The sequence below is a fragment of the Sapajus apella genome, unplaced genomic scaffold (assembly GCF_009761245.1).
Source record: "Sapajus apella isolate SASKATOON/1434 unplaced genomic scaffold, GSC_monkey_1.0 scaffold97, whole genome shotgun sequence".
Lineage (NCBI taxonomy): Eukaryota > Metazoa > Chordata > Mammalia > Primates > Cebidae > Sapajus > Sapajus apella.
Genome location: NW_022437037.1, coordinates 6,154,889 through 6,168,679, shown reverse-complemented (window position 1 = coordinate 6,168,679; position 13,791 = coordinate 6,154,889). Strand labels below are relative to the sequence as shown.

At 50.9% G+C, this 13,791-nt stretch overlaps 1 protein-coding gene across 8 annotated transcripts in view; it reads right to left on the bottom strand.

The window, feature by feature from the left end:
• PRRC2B (proline rich coiled-coil 2B) overlaps positions 1–13,791 on the bottom strand; it is a 119,668-nt gene that overhangs the window by 19,889 nt on the left and 85,988 nt on the right. For 7 of the 8 annotated variants that reach the window (XM_032257634.1, XM_032257633.1, XM_032257639.1 and 4 more), the window contains exons 13-18: positions 12,947–13,152; positions 10,152–10,347; positions 5,351–5,567; positions 2,599–4,677; positions 1,148–1,353; positions 477–622 (exon numbers count right to left, since the gene is read on the bottom strand). In XM_032257634.1, coding sequence (XP_032113525.1) covers positions 477–622; positions 1,148–1,353; positions 2,599–4,677; positions 5,351–5,567; positions 10,152–10,347; positions 12,947–13,152 — 3,050 coding nt within the window. The remainder of the gene's footprint in view (positions 1–476; positions 623–1,147; positions 1,354–2,598; positions 4,678–5,350; positions 5,568–10,151; positions 10,348–12,946; positions 13,153–13,791) is intronic. The other variant, XM_032257637.1, reaches the window with a different exon arrangement.

The window sequence follows — 13,791 nt, the reverse complement described above, 5'->3', positions numbered from 1 at the left end:
ATGAACTGTGAGGCCAAGCCAAGCACCCCCAGGGAAAGACCTGAAAGGCCAATGGACCGTGATCTGTGTGCGGGTCCAGCCCTGTCTCCATTTGAGTACACGGTTCACTAACCACGTAATTTCAGAGAGCCCAATCTTATTCCGCTCAGGAATGAGGAGTGGGGAGGGAGGAGGAGCTGGGAGCGAACCGAGGTCTACATCTTGGCTTGGACACGTTTCCGCTGTTATCACCCTAGACAAATCACCCTCTTCAAGACTCAGTTTCTTTCTCTGCAGAACAATGATGCCACCACCTATTCCTACTTTGATGGAAGGATCTTGATAATAGCAGGCACAGGGAGACAATGCATGCTTACTAAATACTCCTTTCTTCCTCTCTGCCACCTTAAGCTTGCCTGAGAACTCCCTTACCTGGCTCTAGGTTTGCTAGGCATCTGCCAGCCTGCCCTCCCGCCCCAGGCACCCCAGACCCTCACCTGCACGGCCTGCTCCTTCTTTCTTCTCTCTTCCTCCAGCAGGCGGCGCTGCTTCTTGGTCAGGACTTCGATGAAGCCTTCACCTACCATAGAACCCACCTCACTCTCCTCTCCGGGGCTGGACCCGCAATTTTCGATGATGGCACCTGAACCACGATTTTATGAGAAGGAACAGTCTTTCCATTCACCAGAAGGCAAGAACACCACAATTCAACAGGCGCCTGAGATCTAGCATCAGACTGGACAGAAACCTGGACGGGACTTCGTCTTTCTCAGGCTGCCTCTGATCTAACATACCGTTATCACAAACCAAAGAGGCCCGAGGGCACAAGTGAGAGAACACTCAAAGGGCACGCTTAAACCCCAGCTCTGCTCCTAGCCAGCTGTGAGACCTTGGACATGCCACCCAACGTCTCTGGGTCCCAGGCTTCCCCTCTTTAAAGCGCAGAAGCTCCGAGGTGTCACAGGGATCCAATGGCCTGTGAGCAATAGCTGGCAGGAATCCTGCCTACTCTGCTCACCTCCGCAGCCCCAGAACCCAGCCCAGTGCCTGCCCAGGCTATTCTGAAAGCTAAGGCACTCAGTGCAAGGGCAAACTCGGCAGCCCTGAGGACTGCAAGGCCCCTGGTTCCACCTAAGCTCTTTGCCCTGAAGATGTGAGGGCAACTTACTTCCATAGTTCAGGTCAAACTGTTTCATGGCCTCTCCCTGTTCGCCTGCCCTCTGAGCAGCCAACTTGGCCTCTTTCTCGGCCTTCTTACTGGAGGCTTCAGGAAGGTCAGCATTGGCATGGGCTGCCCGCTCCAGGGCATAGGGGGAGTGGCCGCTCCCACCGCTGCAACCACTAAGACCTCCAGGCAAGGCCTCATCTGGGGATCTGTAAGGGAAAGAGGATGGTGTTAACCAGAGGCTGGGGAAGGAGGGAAACGCGGCACATGCACACAGCCTGCACACAAGCCAGGCGCCCTGCTCTAGGCCTCTTCTTCTCGCTGACCCCTCGGGTGGGGAGGAGCGGCTCGTGGCAGCAGTGCATCCATCCATGTCTGTGTGCAAACACACACGGAAGGCTGCCCCCACCGGCTCTGCCTGCTCCTGAGGAAAGTGGCGGTTTCCTGATGCTCCCCAGGGCTTTCCCACATGCTACATACAGAAAGAGTAGGGGGAGAGAGACAAGGGGAATACGCTCGGAACAGAGCCACCAGCATTCCTGCTCCTCTCCAGGAGTCGCTGACCAGAACGGCGCCCAGGCCTTGCCCTGCCACAGGGCCCTCAGGGCAGAAAATGGAGGTGAAGCTGAGGGTCAGCCTCTGGAGCCTGGGAAGCAAGGTTAAATGCCACCTGAGAAAGTCAGCGTCCTCTGTGGCTCCTTCTCTGGGAGTTGATGTGCCTCGAATTCTAAGGAGGGTGGAGGTGTGAAGCTGTCTGCCTCAGTGTGCTGAGGACAGGGAAGGCCTCAGCAGCCCCTGCACCTCCCTGTCCATGGCACGAACCAAGTGCTGTCAGTCAACCAGACTGTGCAGGGGACCCTCTCCCGGGCCCTGAGCCCGGGTCATCACCTGAATGCCCCTGGCTATGGAAGAGGCACTTGCCGGGCCATGGGCAGCCCGCTCCCCTCTGCTGGGCTCCTGCCATGCTGAGGTGGCAGCCCCACTGTGGGGCCACATCTCCTCACCATGGAGCAACAGAGCCACCTGGGAAGAGCCACTTCTAAGCAGCCACAAGGCCAACGATGCCCCCTAGGACGCCGCCTAGCAGCAACTCCGGAGCAGAGGACTCTGGTGGGCGGACCGGGGCCTGGCACTGTGCACAGGCAAACCTCCTCACAGCAGCAGCCCTCGACAGGGCTCCAGGGACACACGCAGGGACACACGCCTGGATTCCCAGGCCAGGTGCTGGACAGCGGCCACAAGAGCACCGCTTTTGGGTGGGGGGCCTCTAGCCACAACAACATCACCACGAGAGAAGCAGACAAGCAATGCGGGGCAGGCAATGAAGACGCGCACACACAAGGGCCTGGGGGCAGGTCCCCAGCCCCGACACACGGCGGCATGCATGCGTGAACTCAGTGCTGCTGAGAACAGAACACAACAACAAAAAGGGCCTGGGTGATGTCTGGTTTTACCTTTTGGCTTTCAAAGGCGTCCCATTCTCTTGGCTCTCATAGCAGGGGGAGGTATCACCACCACCTGGCCTAACGGGCTTCTCCCCAAACCCTCCCGGCTCCAGCTTTCGGCTCTGTCTGTCAACCAAGGGTCTCTGACTGGAGAAGCTCCTCTTGGCCAGCTCCTTCTTCTCACCCAAACCGGCCCCCGACAGGCCACCGTCCACCTGGGAGTCGGGCTCGGACCCGGGGCCTTCCCGCCGCTCCCGCCGTTCACTGAAGTCGCTGCTCTCAGAGGCCGTCTCCCACTCCTCGTTGGCGTGATCGGAGGAGTTCTGGTATGAGAGTTCTGGGGACCGGCGGCCCACAGTGCCACTCTTATCCCCAGAACACAGTTTGGGCCTGCCTGGCCACTGACCTGCCAGCAGGTGGGGCTCCTCCTCGGGTCCCCACAGGCCCAGGGACTCCCGTTCTTGCCGTAGGCGCCGGAAGCGAGGGGGCTTATCTTGGCGTGGGGGGCGCCTTCTTCTGAAGGGCCGGTTCTCTGCATTTTCAGAATCCACCACGTGGTCATCTTGGAAAAAGGACCTCTTATCCTCTGAGCGGTTATCCTCGAAGCCCCTGCCACCAAACGCGTCAGGGTGTCTGTAGGAATCTGGGACATAGTCTCTGTCTGCAGATCGCCGGGATCCACATGTGTCAGAAGGGCCATATTCCTGCCAAGAGCTGCCAGGACTTTTGCTCTGCCAGTGGGGTGACTCTTTGGAAGTGAAGGTTCTCCGTCCATACCCACAATTGCTCAGCCGTGGAGGGAGGGCGCGCCCAAAGGCCCGAGGGCCTCGGCTCTTGGCATCTAGACCGTTATGGTCCTCGGAGCACACCTTGTTGGACCGCCAAGAATCTCTGCAGTCGCCTTTCTTCAAGGTGCTCTCCTCCCTCTCCAGGAGCGAGCCTTCGTTCCCGTTCTCGGAGCCCCTCTGCCGGCGCCGCTTGGGAAGCTCTTCATACTCTGAGCCCTCACTGTGGGTTTCACTGGCGACTCTCCGCCTGGGCTTGGCTCTGGGGCAGTCCTCGGGCCGAGCAAACTCTCGCACGCTCCGGCCGCGGCCACTGCGCTGGCTGCTGCAGTAGATGCTGCGGGCCCCCAGGACCCCCCCGCCACAGAGGCTGCTCCCGTTGCTGCCAGCAGGCCGACCACGAAAAGTGAACTCTCTGAAACCACGGCCCCGGCCCCGGGCCTGCCCTCTGACCCCAAAGGCTTGCTCCTCATCAATAAAGATCCAGTTATTTCTCTTCGTGGGGGGAACATCGCTGGACTCTCGTGGGGGTCTGGTTTCCCAGGCCTTGTCAGGTTTCTCCTCCTCTTCAAATTTGGTGGGCTCGTGGTCAAAAGTGGTGTGGGCAGGGCCCTTGTCCTCCAAAGTGGCAGCAGAGGAGTTGGCCAGAGAGGCGTCGTTCTCTTCATCCTCGTCCTTTTCTGCCGTAGGGCTCTGCTCCTTCTCCTTGGCCAGCCGGGCGCTCTCCTCCCCTAGCTCCTGCTTAATCTTCTCGAGCTCCTTCTCCTTGTCTTCCACCTTGAGGGCTTTTAGAACTGGTTTCTTGATGGGTCCCGACCTTCGGGTCCTGCCCATCTGCTCCGGGTGCTGGCTGCTGGAGCTCCGGGACTCAGGAGTCCATTCGGGCTCCGAGGACGGCTGTTTATTGGGGCTCCCCTTCTTGTCCCAGGAGATGTTAAAGGCTGTCCCCTCCCGGGGTGCCTCCCGCTCAACACCATGGGCTGTGTCAGCGGTCTTTGCCTGGCGGCTAACGTCCCAACTGCCACACTCTGGCTTTTTCTCATCTGGGACAAAGTCAGGCCCCAATGGGGAACACCTGAGGTTTTGGGTGTGACCCCCAGGAGTGCCTGCTTCCTGAATATTTTCTTGGGGTGGAAACAAAAGCTCCTGGCCTATTCTTTGAGAAGAGATACAGCTGTCAAAGTCTGCTTGGGCCTTCTTGTCAAAAGCACTCAAGTACTCCTCCCCTCTCTCCTCAAAGAGATCGCGCTGGGCACTTACGCCCCCTGACCTTCCGAGTGAGGCAGAGAAAGAGCTTTCATTCCTGAAAAGGAACCAGAAAAATCAGTCAACGTTGATTGGAGCCTGGTTCCTGTTTTCCATGCTGAACACAGAGCTTAGTTTTAAAAAGAAAAAAAAAAATTTTAAAGATAGTTAAAAAAAAAAAAAACACACGCAATAACATTTGCTCTATCTTTAAACATGTCTCAGAAATGCCAGGCCATGAACTGGTCGGTGGCCCCTGGAGTCCATGAGAGTGAAGAGTGTTCTGGCTGCCAGCTGGGCGCGGCCTGCTCCCTGGAGACAGAGGAGCCGTGCAGTCCTCCGGTTCAAAGAGCAAGCTGGAGCCTGGGAGGCCGGGAAGAGTTTGGGGCCAGGGGGCGGCAGGGCTAACTCTGTTTACTTCCACAGAAAGGAGCCAAGACCCACACTCTGGACCCCAAGTGCCTTGTGAAACCCCCACCCACCTGCCCTGTGCCCAGGGCGTGATGACTCCCAGGACTTCTCCTTCACCGTAAGTCTCACCATCAGAAAAGGGCCTCTTGCCCAAAGCATTCAAGCAATCCTCACACTCTCCTTCCCCAGAGGGGCTCCTTCAAAGAAGCCCGTCTCCCATGGGCAGTGTCTCCTAGGGTGGTAGCTCAGCCCAGAGCCCTCTTGATTAGGACCCGAGTCTTCCTTCAGTGGCAAGGCAGCAGGACCAGGCTTCATCTCACCTGACACGCATGTCCATAGCCAAGGTATCGCTCGACTTTGGGTGTGGGAGCGGGTAGCCCTTGCTCTGCAGTGCCATGTAGCCCTCTGGGCTCCACACAGGGGCTGGATCGATGGGGGTCACTTTTCTTTCTTGGAGTGAGGGCACACAGTTCTGATCCTCAGAGCGACAGCCTGTCCCATTGAGGGACTCTTGGGGCATCATGGGCTTCATCAGTCCTGAAGAAGGCAAAGACTGATCTACATCATCTCATTTAGAAAGCCCCGCTCCAATCTGAGGGTTAATCAAAGGCCCAAAGAACACAACCATCACGTGGATACAGAGCCCCACCCACCTACACATCACAGGGCTCTTAATCTCTTTCCTGACCTGAGGACCTCTGAAGGCACACATGCATGTACCCTGACTGGTTCAAAGACCTGTGAAGCCCAAGGAAGAGGGGCAAGAAAAGCACATTTGTCAGTTATGGCCTTGGTCCTTAACACTCACAGGACAGGGGATGAAGCCTTTCTATACAGGGCAGGGAAATACAACTGTTTAAAACAAAGACCCAAAAGGGCCACACCCTCAAAAGGCACATTAGACAGACTAAGCGCTTTACTACCGGGAACAGATTGGGAGGTCTGTCTGTCTGGCCTGGACTGGGGCAGGGAAACAACTGCCCCCTCCCAGGAATTCAGACGCACATGCTTGCTTTCACAGGGGTTTAAGGGATGGAGACCAGATTTCTACCTCCCCAAACGGTCCAGAAACCTCCTAAGTTAATATAAAAGGTAGTTCTAGGCTGTCAGAAGGAAACAAAAACACTCTGAAGGAACATAGCCTCAACCTGAACAATCCTGGATCACCACAGATAAAAAGCTATTGAAACTGAGTTCGCAGTCCCAAATTACCAGAACATATGGGAAAGGTAACCCACCACGAGTTGATGGTGAGCCCACAGGATCAGATGCCTCCCCAAGAACTTCAATTAACAGAACAATCTGTTGAATACCAGAAAATTATCTTTTAAATCATTAAAAGCATAAAAGGAGGAATTAGAGAGAACCTATCTTTCATATTTTCTAAGACACTTGGGAAACAGAATGAGAATGTACAAAATAAACCTAATGGAAGCCCTAGAAAGAATGAGGAATTGGCAATATTTAAAGTCATAATTAGAAGAAAAATTTCCAAAAGTGATTAGAGACAAACATTTTTAGATTCAAGCACAATGAATATCAAGCAGAATAAAATACAGATGTACCCCTAGGCATCACACATTGAAACAGAACTATAGGACACCAAAGACAAAGAGAAGATTTTTAAAGTACCCAGAGAGAAAACTGAGTATCCAAAAATGATACTCTGTTTCCATTTCAGCAGCAAGAGGAGCCAAAAGAAATGGAATTAGCCAGGCATGGTGGTATTTACCTATAATCTCAGCTACTCAGGAGGCTAAGGTAGAAGAATCACCTGAGCCTAGGAGGTAGAGGCTTCAGTGAGCTGAGATTGTGCCACTACACTCCAGACTAGGTGACAGAGTAAGACTGTCTCGAAAAAGAAAATTCACCTTCACAGCACTGAAAGAAAACAACTGTCAACCCAGGATTCTATACCCAGCTACACTAGCATTCAGGGTGATATAAAGACTTTTTAGATATAGACTTTTTGGCAAAAGATAATCTATTACCAAACCTTTAAGAACTGAAAAACGTGGCCAGGTACAGTGGCTCACGCCAGTAAACCCAACACTTTGGGAGGCTGAGGTGGGTGGATCACGAAGTAAGGAGTTTGAGACCAGCCTGGTCAATATGGTGAAACCCTGTCTCGGCCGGGCGCGGCGGCTCATGCCTGTAATCCCAGCACTTTGGGAGGCCAAGGCGGGTGGATCACGAAGTCAAGAGATCGAGACCATCCTGGTCAACATGGTGAAGCCCCGTCTCTACTAAAAATACAAAAAATCAGCTGGGCATGGTGGTGCGTGCCTGTAATCCCAGCTACTCAGGAATCGCGCCATTGCACTCCAGCCTGGGTAACAAGTGCGAAACTCTGACTCAAAAAAAAAACACAAAAAAACAAAAAAAACAACCCTGTCTTCAACTAAGAATGCAAAAATTAGCCAGGCATGGTGGCGAGCGCCTGTAGTCCCAGGTACTCAGGAGGCTTAGGCAGGAGAATCGCTTGAACTCAGGAGGGCAGAGGGTGCAGTGAATTGAAATTGCGCCACCACACTCCAGCCTGCACAACAGAGTGTGACTCAGTTTCAAATAAACAAACAAACAAATAAGAACTGAAGAGCATAAAGAATGTACTTCGTGAAGTAGTAAAATGAATCCCAGAGGGAAGAAAAAAGATAAAACAAGGAAAAAGCAGTAAGAAAGCTGGTAAGTATATAGGCACATCTGAACAATCACAGACTGGATTAAAAAACAAAAATAGGCCAGGCGTGGTGGCTCATGCCTGTAATCCCGGCACTTTGGGAGGCTGAGGAGGCAGATCACCTGAGGTCAGGAGTTTGAGACCAGCCTGGCCAACAGGGGAAACCCTGTCTCTTCTGAAAATACAAAAATTAGCTGGGTGCGGTGGTACACACCTGTAATCCCAGCTACTCAGGAGGTAGAGGCTGGTGAATCCCTTGAAACCTGGAGGCAGGAGTTGCAGTGAGCCGAGATCACGCCACTGCTTTCTAGCCTAGGTGACAAGGGAAAACACACACACACACACACACACACACACACACACACACACACACAACCACCCACCCACCTGTTTGATGGGCATAAAAACAAGAACAAACTGAAATACAAAGCCAAGACCACAAGACTGATGGAGGCAGTAATCAAAGTTCAGGCAAAGGGTAAAGATACTGATTATACTTTGCTTAGTTGAAGATGCATGTCGGAATTTTCATGTAACCACTAACATATAGAAATGAAATGTAGAAGGAAAAGAAAAACAAGAATAGGACCAAGAAAAGGCAAGAATAAAAAAAAAGGCATAGAAAGGAACAAAAGTGGAATGCATAAAAAATATTATAGTTGGAAAATCTAAATATAATAATCCCAATAAGGCAGGGCAAGTTGGCTCATGCCTGTAATCCCAACACTTTGGGAGGCCAAAGCAGGCAGATCACTTGAGGTCAGGAGTTTGAGACCAGCCTGGCCAACATAGTAAAATCCCATCTCTACTAAAAATACAAAAAAATCAGCTGGGCATGGTGGCGGGTGCCTGTAATCCCAGCTACTCCAGAGATAAATGCAGGAGAATCACTTGAACCTGGGAGGCAGCGGTGGCAGTGAGCCGAGATCACACCACTGCACTCCTGCCTGGGTGACAGAGTGAGACCCTGTTTCAAAAACAAAAAAAACACAAAAATTAGCTGGGCATGGTGGTGGGCACCTGTAATCCCAGCTACTTGGGAGGCTGAGGCAGGAGAATTGCTTGAACCTGGGAGGCGGAGGATGCAGTGAGCTGAAATAGCACCACTGCACTCTAACGTGTGCGACAGAGTAAAACTCTGTCTCAAATGATAATAATCCCAATAAATCTAAAGGGACCAACTTTTACAGTTAAAAGTCATAGGCTTTCAGAGTGGTAAGGCCACACACATCTTGTAGATACAAAAATATACTCCCCAAAAATTGAGGCTCAAAGAGGCTAATAGTAAAAATTGGAACAAAGGATTTCAAATAAGTACTAATCAACAGAAAACTAGAATAATTATATTACTATCAGACAAAGTAGGCAATAAATATAGAAAGCACAATTTATGATAACAAGGGTGCTCTATAAGGATAGAAGGAACAGGTATGCCTCCAGATAGACAAAGCAAAAACTGAAAGACTCCCAAAGAAGATCTGACAAATCCATAATCATAGTGGGACATTTTAAAACACTTTTTAGTAGCTGGTCAAAGGGACAAAAATTTACAATGATGAAGATATTTGCATAACACAATTAGCATGCTCAATTTAATGGACTATATCCAACCAGAGAATACAACCTTTTCAGGCAAATGTAGAATGTTAAAAAAGAATCTCCATGTAAGAGGCTACAGAGGAAATCCAACAAATGTCAAGCAACCTAAGTCAGGAGTTGGTCAGCAATTGCAGCCATTAAACAAAACTCAGCCTGCTGCCGTTTTTACAAGTAACGTTTTACGGAGAAACAGCCATGCTCATTCACTTACCACTGATTGTTTGTGGCCGCTTTTGTCCTACAACACCAAAACTGACTACTTGATCAAGGCCTAAAAGACTTACTACCTGGTCATTTGTAGAAGTCTGCTGACCCCTGGTCTATGTCACATAGACCATATTATCTGACCAAAAAGCAGCTACGTTACACCACAAAGAGAGCCATAAAAGCCAAAAATTAATAAACTAAGCATATAATATTTTAAAGGCACTAATAAAAAAAAAAGCAGACATTATTAAAATAAAACCCAAATAAGAGAGAGGAATGAAAAAACCCAAAAACTGATTTTAAAAAGGCACTAGACAAACCTTGGGAAAGATTAATCAAGGAAAAAAGAAAAAGCACAAAGAATGTTAAGAATGAGAAGAGGGACAAAATGACACAGCAGAAATCCAAAATTAATTAAAGCAATTTATGATACATGATGTTCATGACTTTCCCAACAATTCTTTATGAAAGAACTATCACTGTACCTACACTTTGCAAGTGAGTACTTTGAAACTCAGACCAGTTGTGTACTTGACAAAGAACCAGACCAAAATCCAGGTGTGTTGAGATGACATCCTTGACCACTGTGCTATCCTGGGTGCTACAGGTATGAACCATTAGACCACAGTGCTTACCTGAGGGATGCAGGGCGGAGGGGTAGAAGTCCACTGGGGTCCGAGTGGGCGTGATGCGCGGGTCCATGTAGGAAGGCATCATCATCCACCTGGGATCGAAGCCCAGCATCTGGGGGTGGTGTGGGTAAAAGGTGCGCTGGGGGTGGGACGGTGGGGGGTACACCGGCTGCCAGTGCTGCATCTTGTACAGCTGCTCCTGCCCAGGCAGAGAGAGAGACTTGCTCAGGCAGGTGTGGCAGGGGGCAGAGATGCTACCTAACATACGTCCTTCCAGCTTTCCAGCAGGCAGCATAGAAAGCCCACCCAAAACAGAAGACCAAGGAGGGGAGGGATGAGCAGCTGCTCAAGGGGGAGCCCCCAGTGTGTTACAGCTTGCAAGCTGAGGTCCCTGTCCAAGGCTGGTGGACAGCCATACCATTATCACGATGGAGGCCCATCTGCACCTGTGCCACACGAGACAGGCTAGGTTTTCACTTAGATCAGACACTCCTGGAACCCACGAGCAGCCTCCCACAGAACATCTGGACGCCGGCCACTTCTCCCCTCCTGCAGCTACCACCTGAGGGGAGTCAGCATCCCTTCCCTGCTCCCTCCTGGCCCCTTCAATCCATCTCCATCCGCAACCAGGGTGATCTTTTCACATATACACCCCATCCCCAATATATCGACCCCTAGCTCAAAAGACCCTTCGGTGGTTCTCTACTGCTCTCTGACTGACAGACCAAATCCTATGAGGCTACTCATGACCTGTGGGGTTAGGATGAGGGCTGGGTCCTGCGTGGCCTCGCCCAGTCTGCTTTTCTAGCTTTGCCTCGCACAACTGGCCCTCCACTTTCTGCTCCATATATCCCTGACACCCACTTCAGGCCATGGGAACACACTGGGGCCCCCAGGTAAGGACCTCTTTCCTCCATCCCAAAATGCACGTTTCCAGCTTAAACACATCCTCTAGGAAGCCGGTCATAACCCCCAGACTACACCAGGTCCCTGGTTCTCTGTTCCCACAGAATGGCCAGTGCTCTTTTGTTGTACTCAAAGCAGTTGATGGTTTTTACTGGTGGCCAAACCCTAAGAGACTCCCTGTGCACCCTTGCCCCCAGCACCACACTTGGGATACAGAACATTTGCACAAATGGGTAAACAAAGCACCAGTGAACTACTCAAAATCAAGGCCCTTGCCTGATTTCAGACCCTGCTTCTTATCCCATCAGTGACCTCGGGCACTAATTTCTAAAGGAACCCGGAATTGGCCTTGAGGCCAGGACTCACTGCTGCATCACACTTTGAGGACACCCAAGTGGCCTCCAGCATACGCTTCTATTCCACAAACAAAAAGGCCGCCAACACTCCTGGCAGTCTATAGCACATCCTCAGATGGTTCTCCGGACAGTTCTGTTGGCGCTCCCATCACCTATTAAGAGCACTCAATAAATATAGCTCATCAATCAAGAGACTTGAGTCACTCACTGTCCCAGTCCACAGAGAAGGCTGTGGGCCTCCATCTCCCACCTCCTCGTCCTGTCTAGACCCTAGGTCCCCAGGGAATATGACCACACAGGCTGCCTTGGTGCTTTCCGACCTTCTATTCTTAAGGAAGGACTTATCCATCACTTCCCTCCGCACCTCAATTGCCCAGAGCAATTGTCACTGCTAGGTTTGGCACGGATAATTCCAGAGACCTCCCCAGTCAGTAATTTTATACCCCACGAACATGAGTAACTATGCAATGCTCCCAGGGGCCTAGAGGAGAGAAGAGGCTGGGGAGAGAAGTTTAAAGGTAATTAAGTGAGGTACTGGGAAAAGCCTTAAGACCTTGGTTTGTTTCTCCACAGCACATGCATTTTGAAACATTTTCAGTTAGCTTTGGTAATAATTTACTGCACAACTTGCTGTTGGGTGTGCACTAGGTAACATCTATATATCATCTCAGGTTCCCACCAAAATGTACTATTCCTCAGTAATGACTACTGGGTTCCTTTACTTATTACTACTCTAGTAGGCACGATTGCTGATGAGTGCTTCAAGACTATCAGGACTAAGAGAGACTGGTGGAATTACAACCATTATTCACACGATCTTTAGGACAAAAAGCAGGTCCCTTATAGAGTTCATGAAGAAAATAAAGGTTATAAAAACCCAACAATGGTAACACCGATAAACCAGTTCATGGGCATTATGGCATGAGACGCTCTGCCATGTTGAAAGGCATGTATTCGTTCTTCCTGGTTTACACATGAAGAAATACGGGCAAGAGGGGCATGACTGACCCGTCCAAGGCCATGCACAACTAGTTCAGCAGCACCATCAGGAAGGGAGCCCAAGCTGTGCAACCTGAAACTTCCAAACCTACGTCCTTAACCCAAAGGTGGCATGCCTCTCTCTGACAGCTCTTAACTCACAGGCCTCCCTTACACCTTGGGAGGACCCCACGGCGGGACCCACTGTCCTCTAAGGAATGTTCAAGGTGTACTGCTCTGAAATAAGCAACCACCCTGCACACAAGAAAAATGGAGTTCACTATATACAGCACGAAATAGGTTCCTTTCCAATATTAGAAAACAAGGTCAATAAACCACAACAAGGGACCTCCACGACCTGCAGACATAAATAACGGCCAGGGGCTGATCTACCAAGGTCACAAGTTTTGGGGTACAACTCCCGATGTCTCCACTGTTCTTGGGGGCACAGAAGGGGTGTTCTGATCTAAGTTGGAGGTGGGCATGAGGATGGTGGGGGGACATCTGCTTGGCACTCAGGCCCATTTATCACAGACTTTTATCATCTCATCTGTTTACCTGCTGCTGCTGCTGCTGCTGTTGCTGCTGCTGGCGCTGGAATCGGGGAGGAAGGGACTTCTGATACTTGCTGAACTCCTGTGCAGGGGACCCCGCCTCTCTGGCCTCTTCCTCACTGCTGCTGCTCTGCGCCACTGCTGGGGACGCTGTGGGTGCCTCTTCTGGGAAAGTGGTGGGGGTCTCCTGGGCGGGAAATTCTGGGGAGCCTAGAGAATACACCAGCAGAGAAATACCACAGTGAGCTCACAGGAGCTCATCCAACCAAGTGTTTACCAGCAAGTACTTCTTCCTGTTGGCACACTCTATGGCTAGAACAGTCACGTCCCTGAACACTGGCCCTATGCCAAATGCACCACATGCACGAGCTCAGGGACTCCCCACAACACACGTGAGGAGGCTTCACCTACTGTCACCTTATAGACTAGGACACTAAGAGTCAAGAAATTAGACGATGTCCAGGGTCACACAGTCATCAGCAGAGCTGAAATCTGATTTCAGGTGAAAGATGTTTTATTAAAAAGGACTAGTAAGGCAGGCATGGTGGCTCACACCCATGATCCCAGCACTTTGGGAGGCCAAGGTGGCGGATCACTTGAGGTCAGGAGTCCAAGACCAGCCTGGCTAACATGGTGAAATCCCATTTCTACTGAAAATACAAAAATTAGCCAGGCATGGTGGGTCCACACCTGTAATCCCAGCTACATGGGAGGCTGAGGTGAGAGAATCGCACAAACCCAGGAGGCAGAGGTTGCAGTCAGATTGCACCACTGCACTCCAGCCTGAGTAATGGAGCAAGACTCCAACTCAAAAAAAAAAAAAAAAAAAAAAAAAAAAAAAAAAAAAAA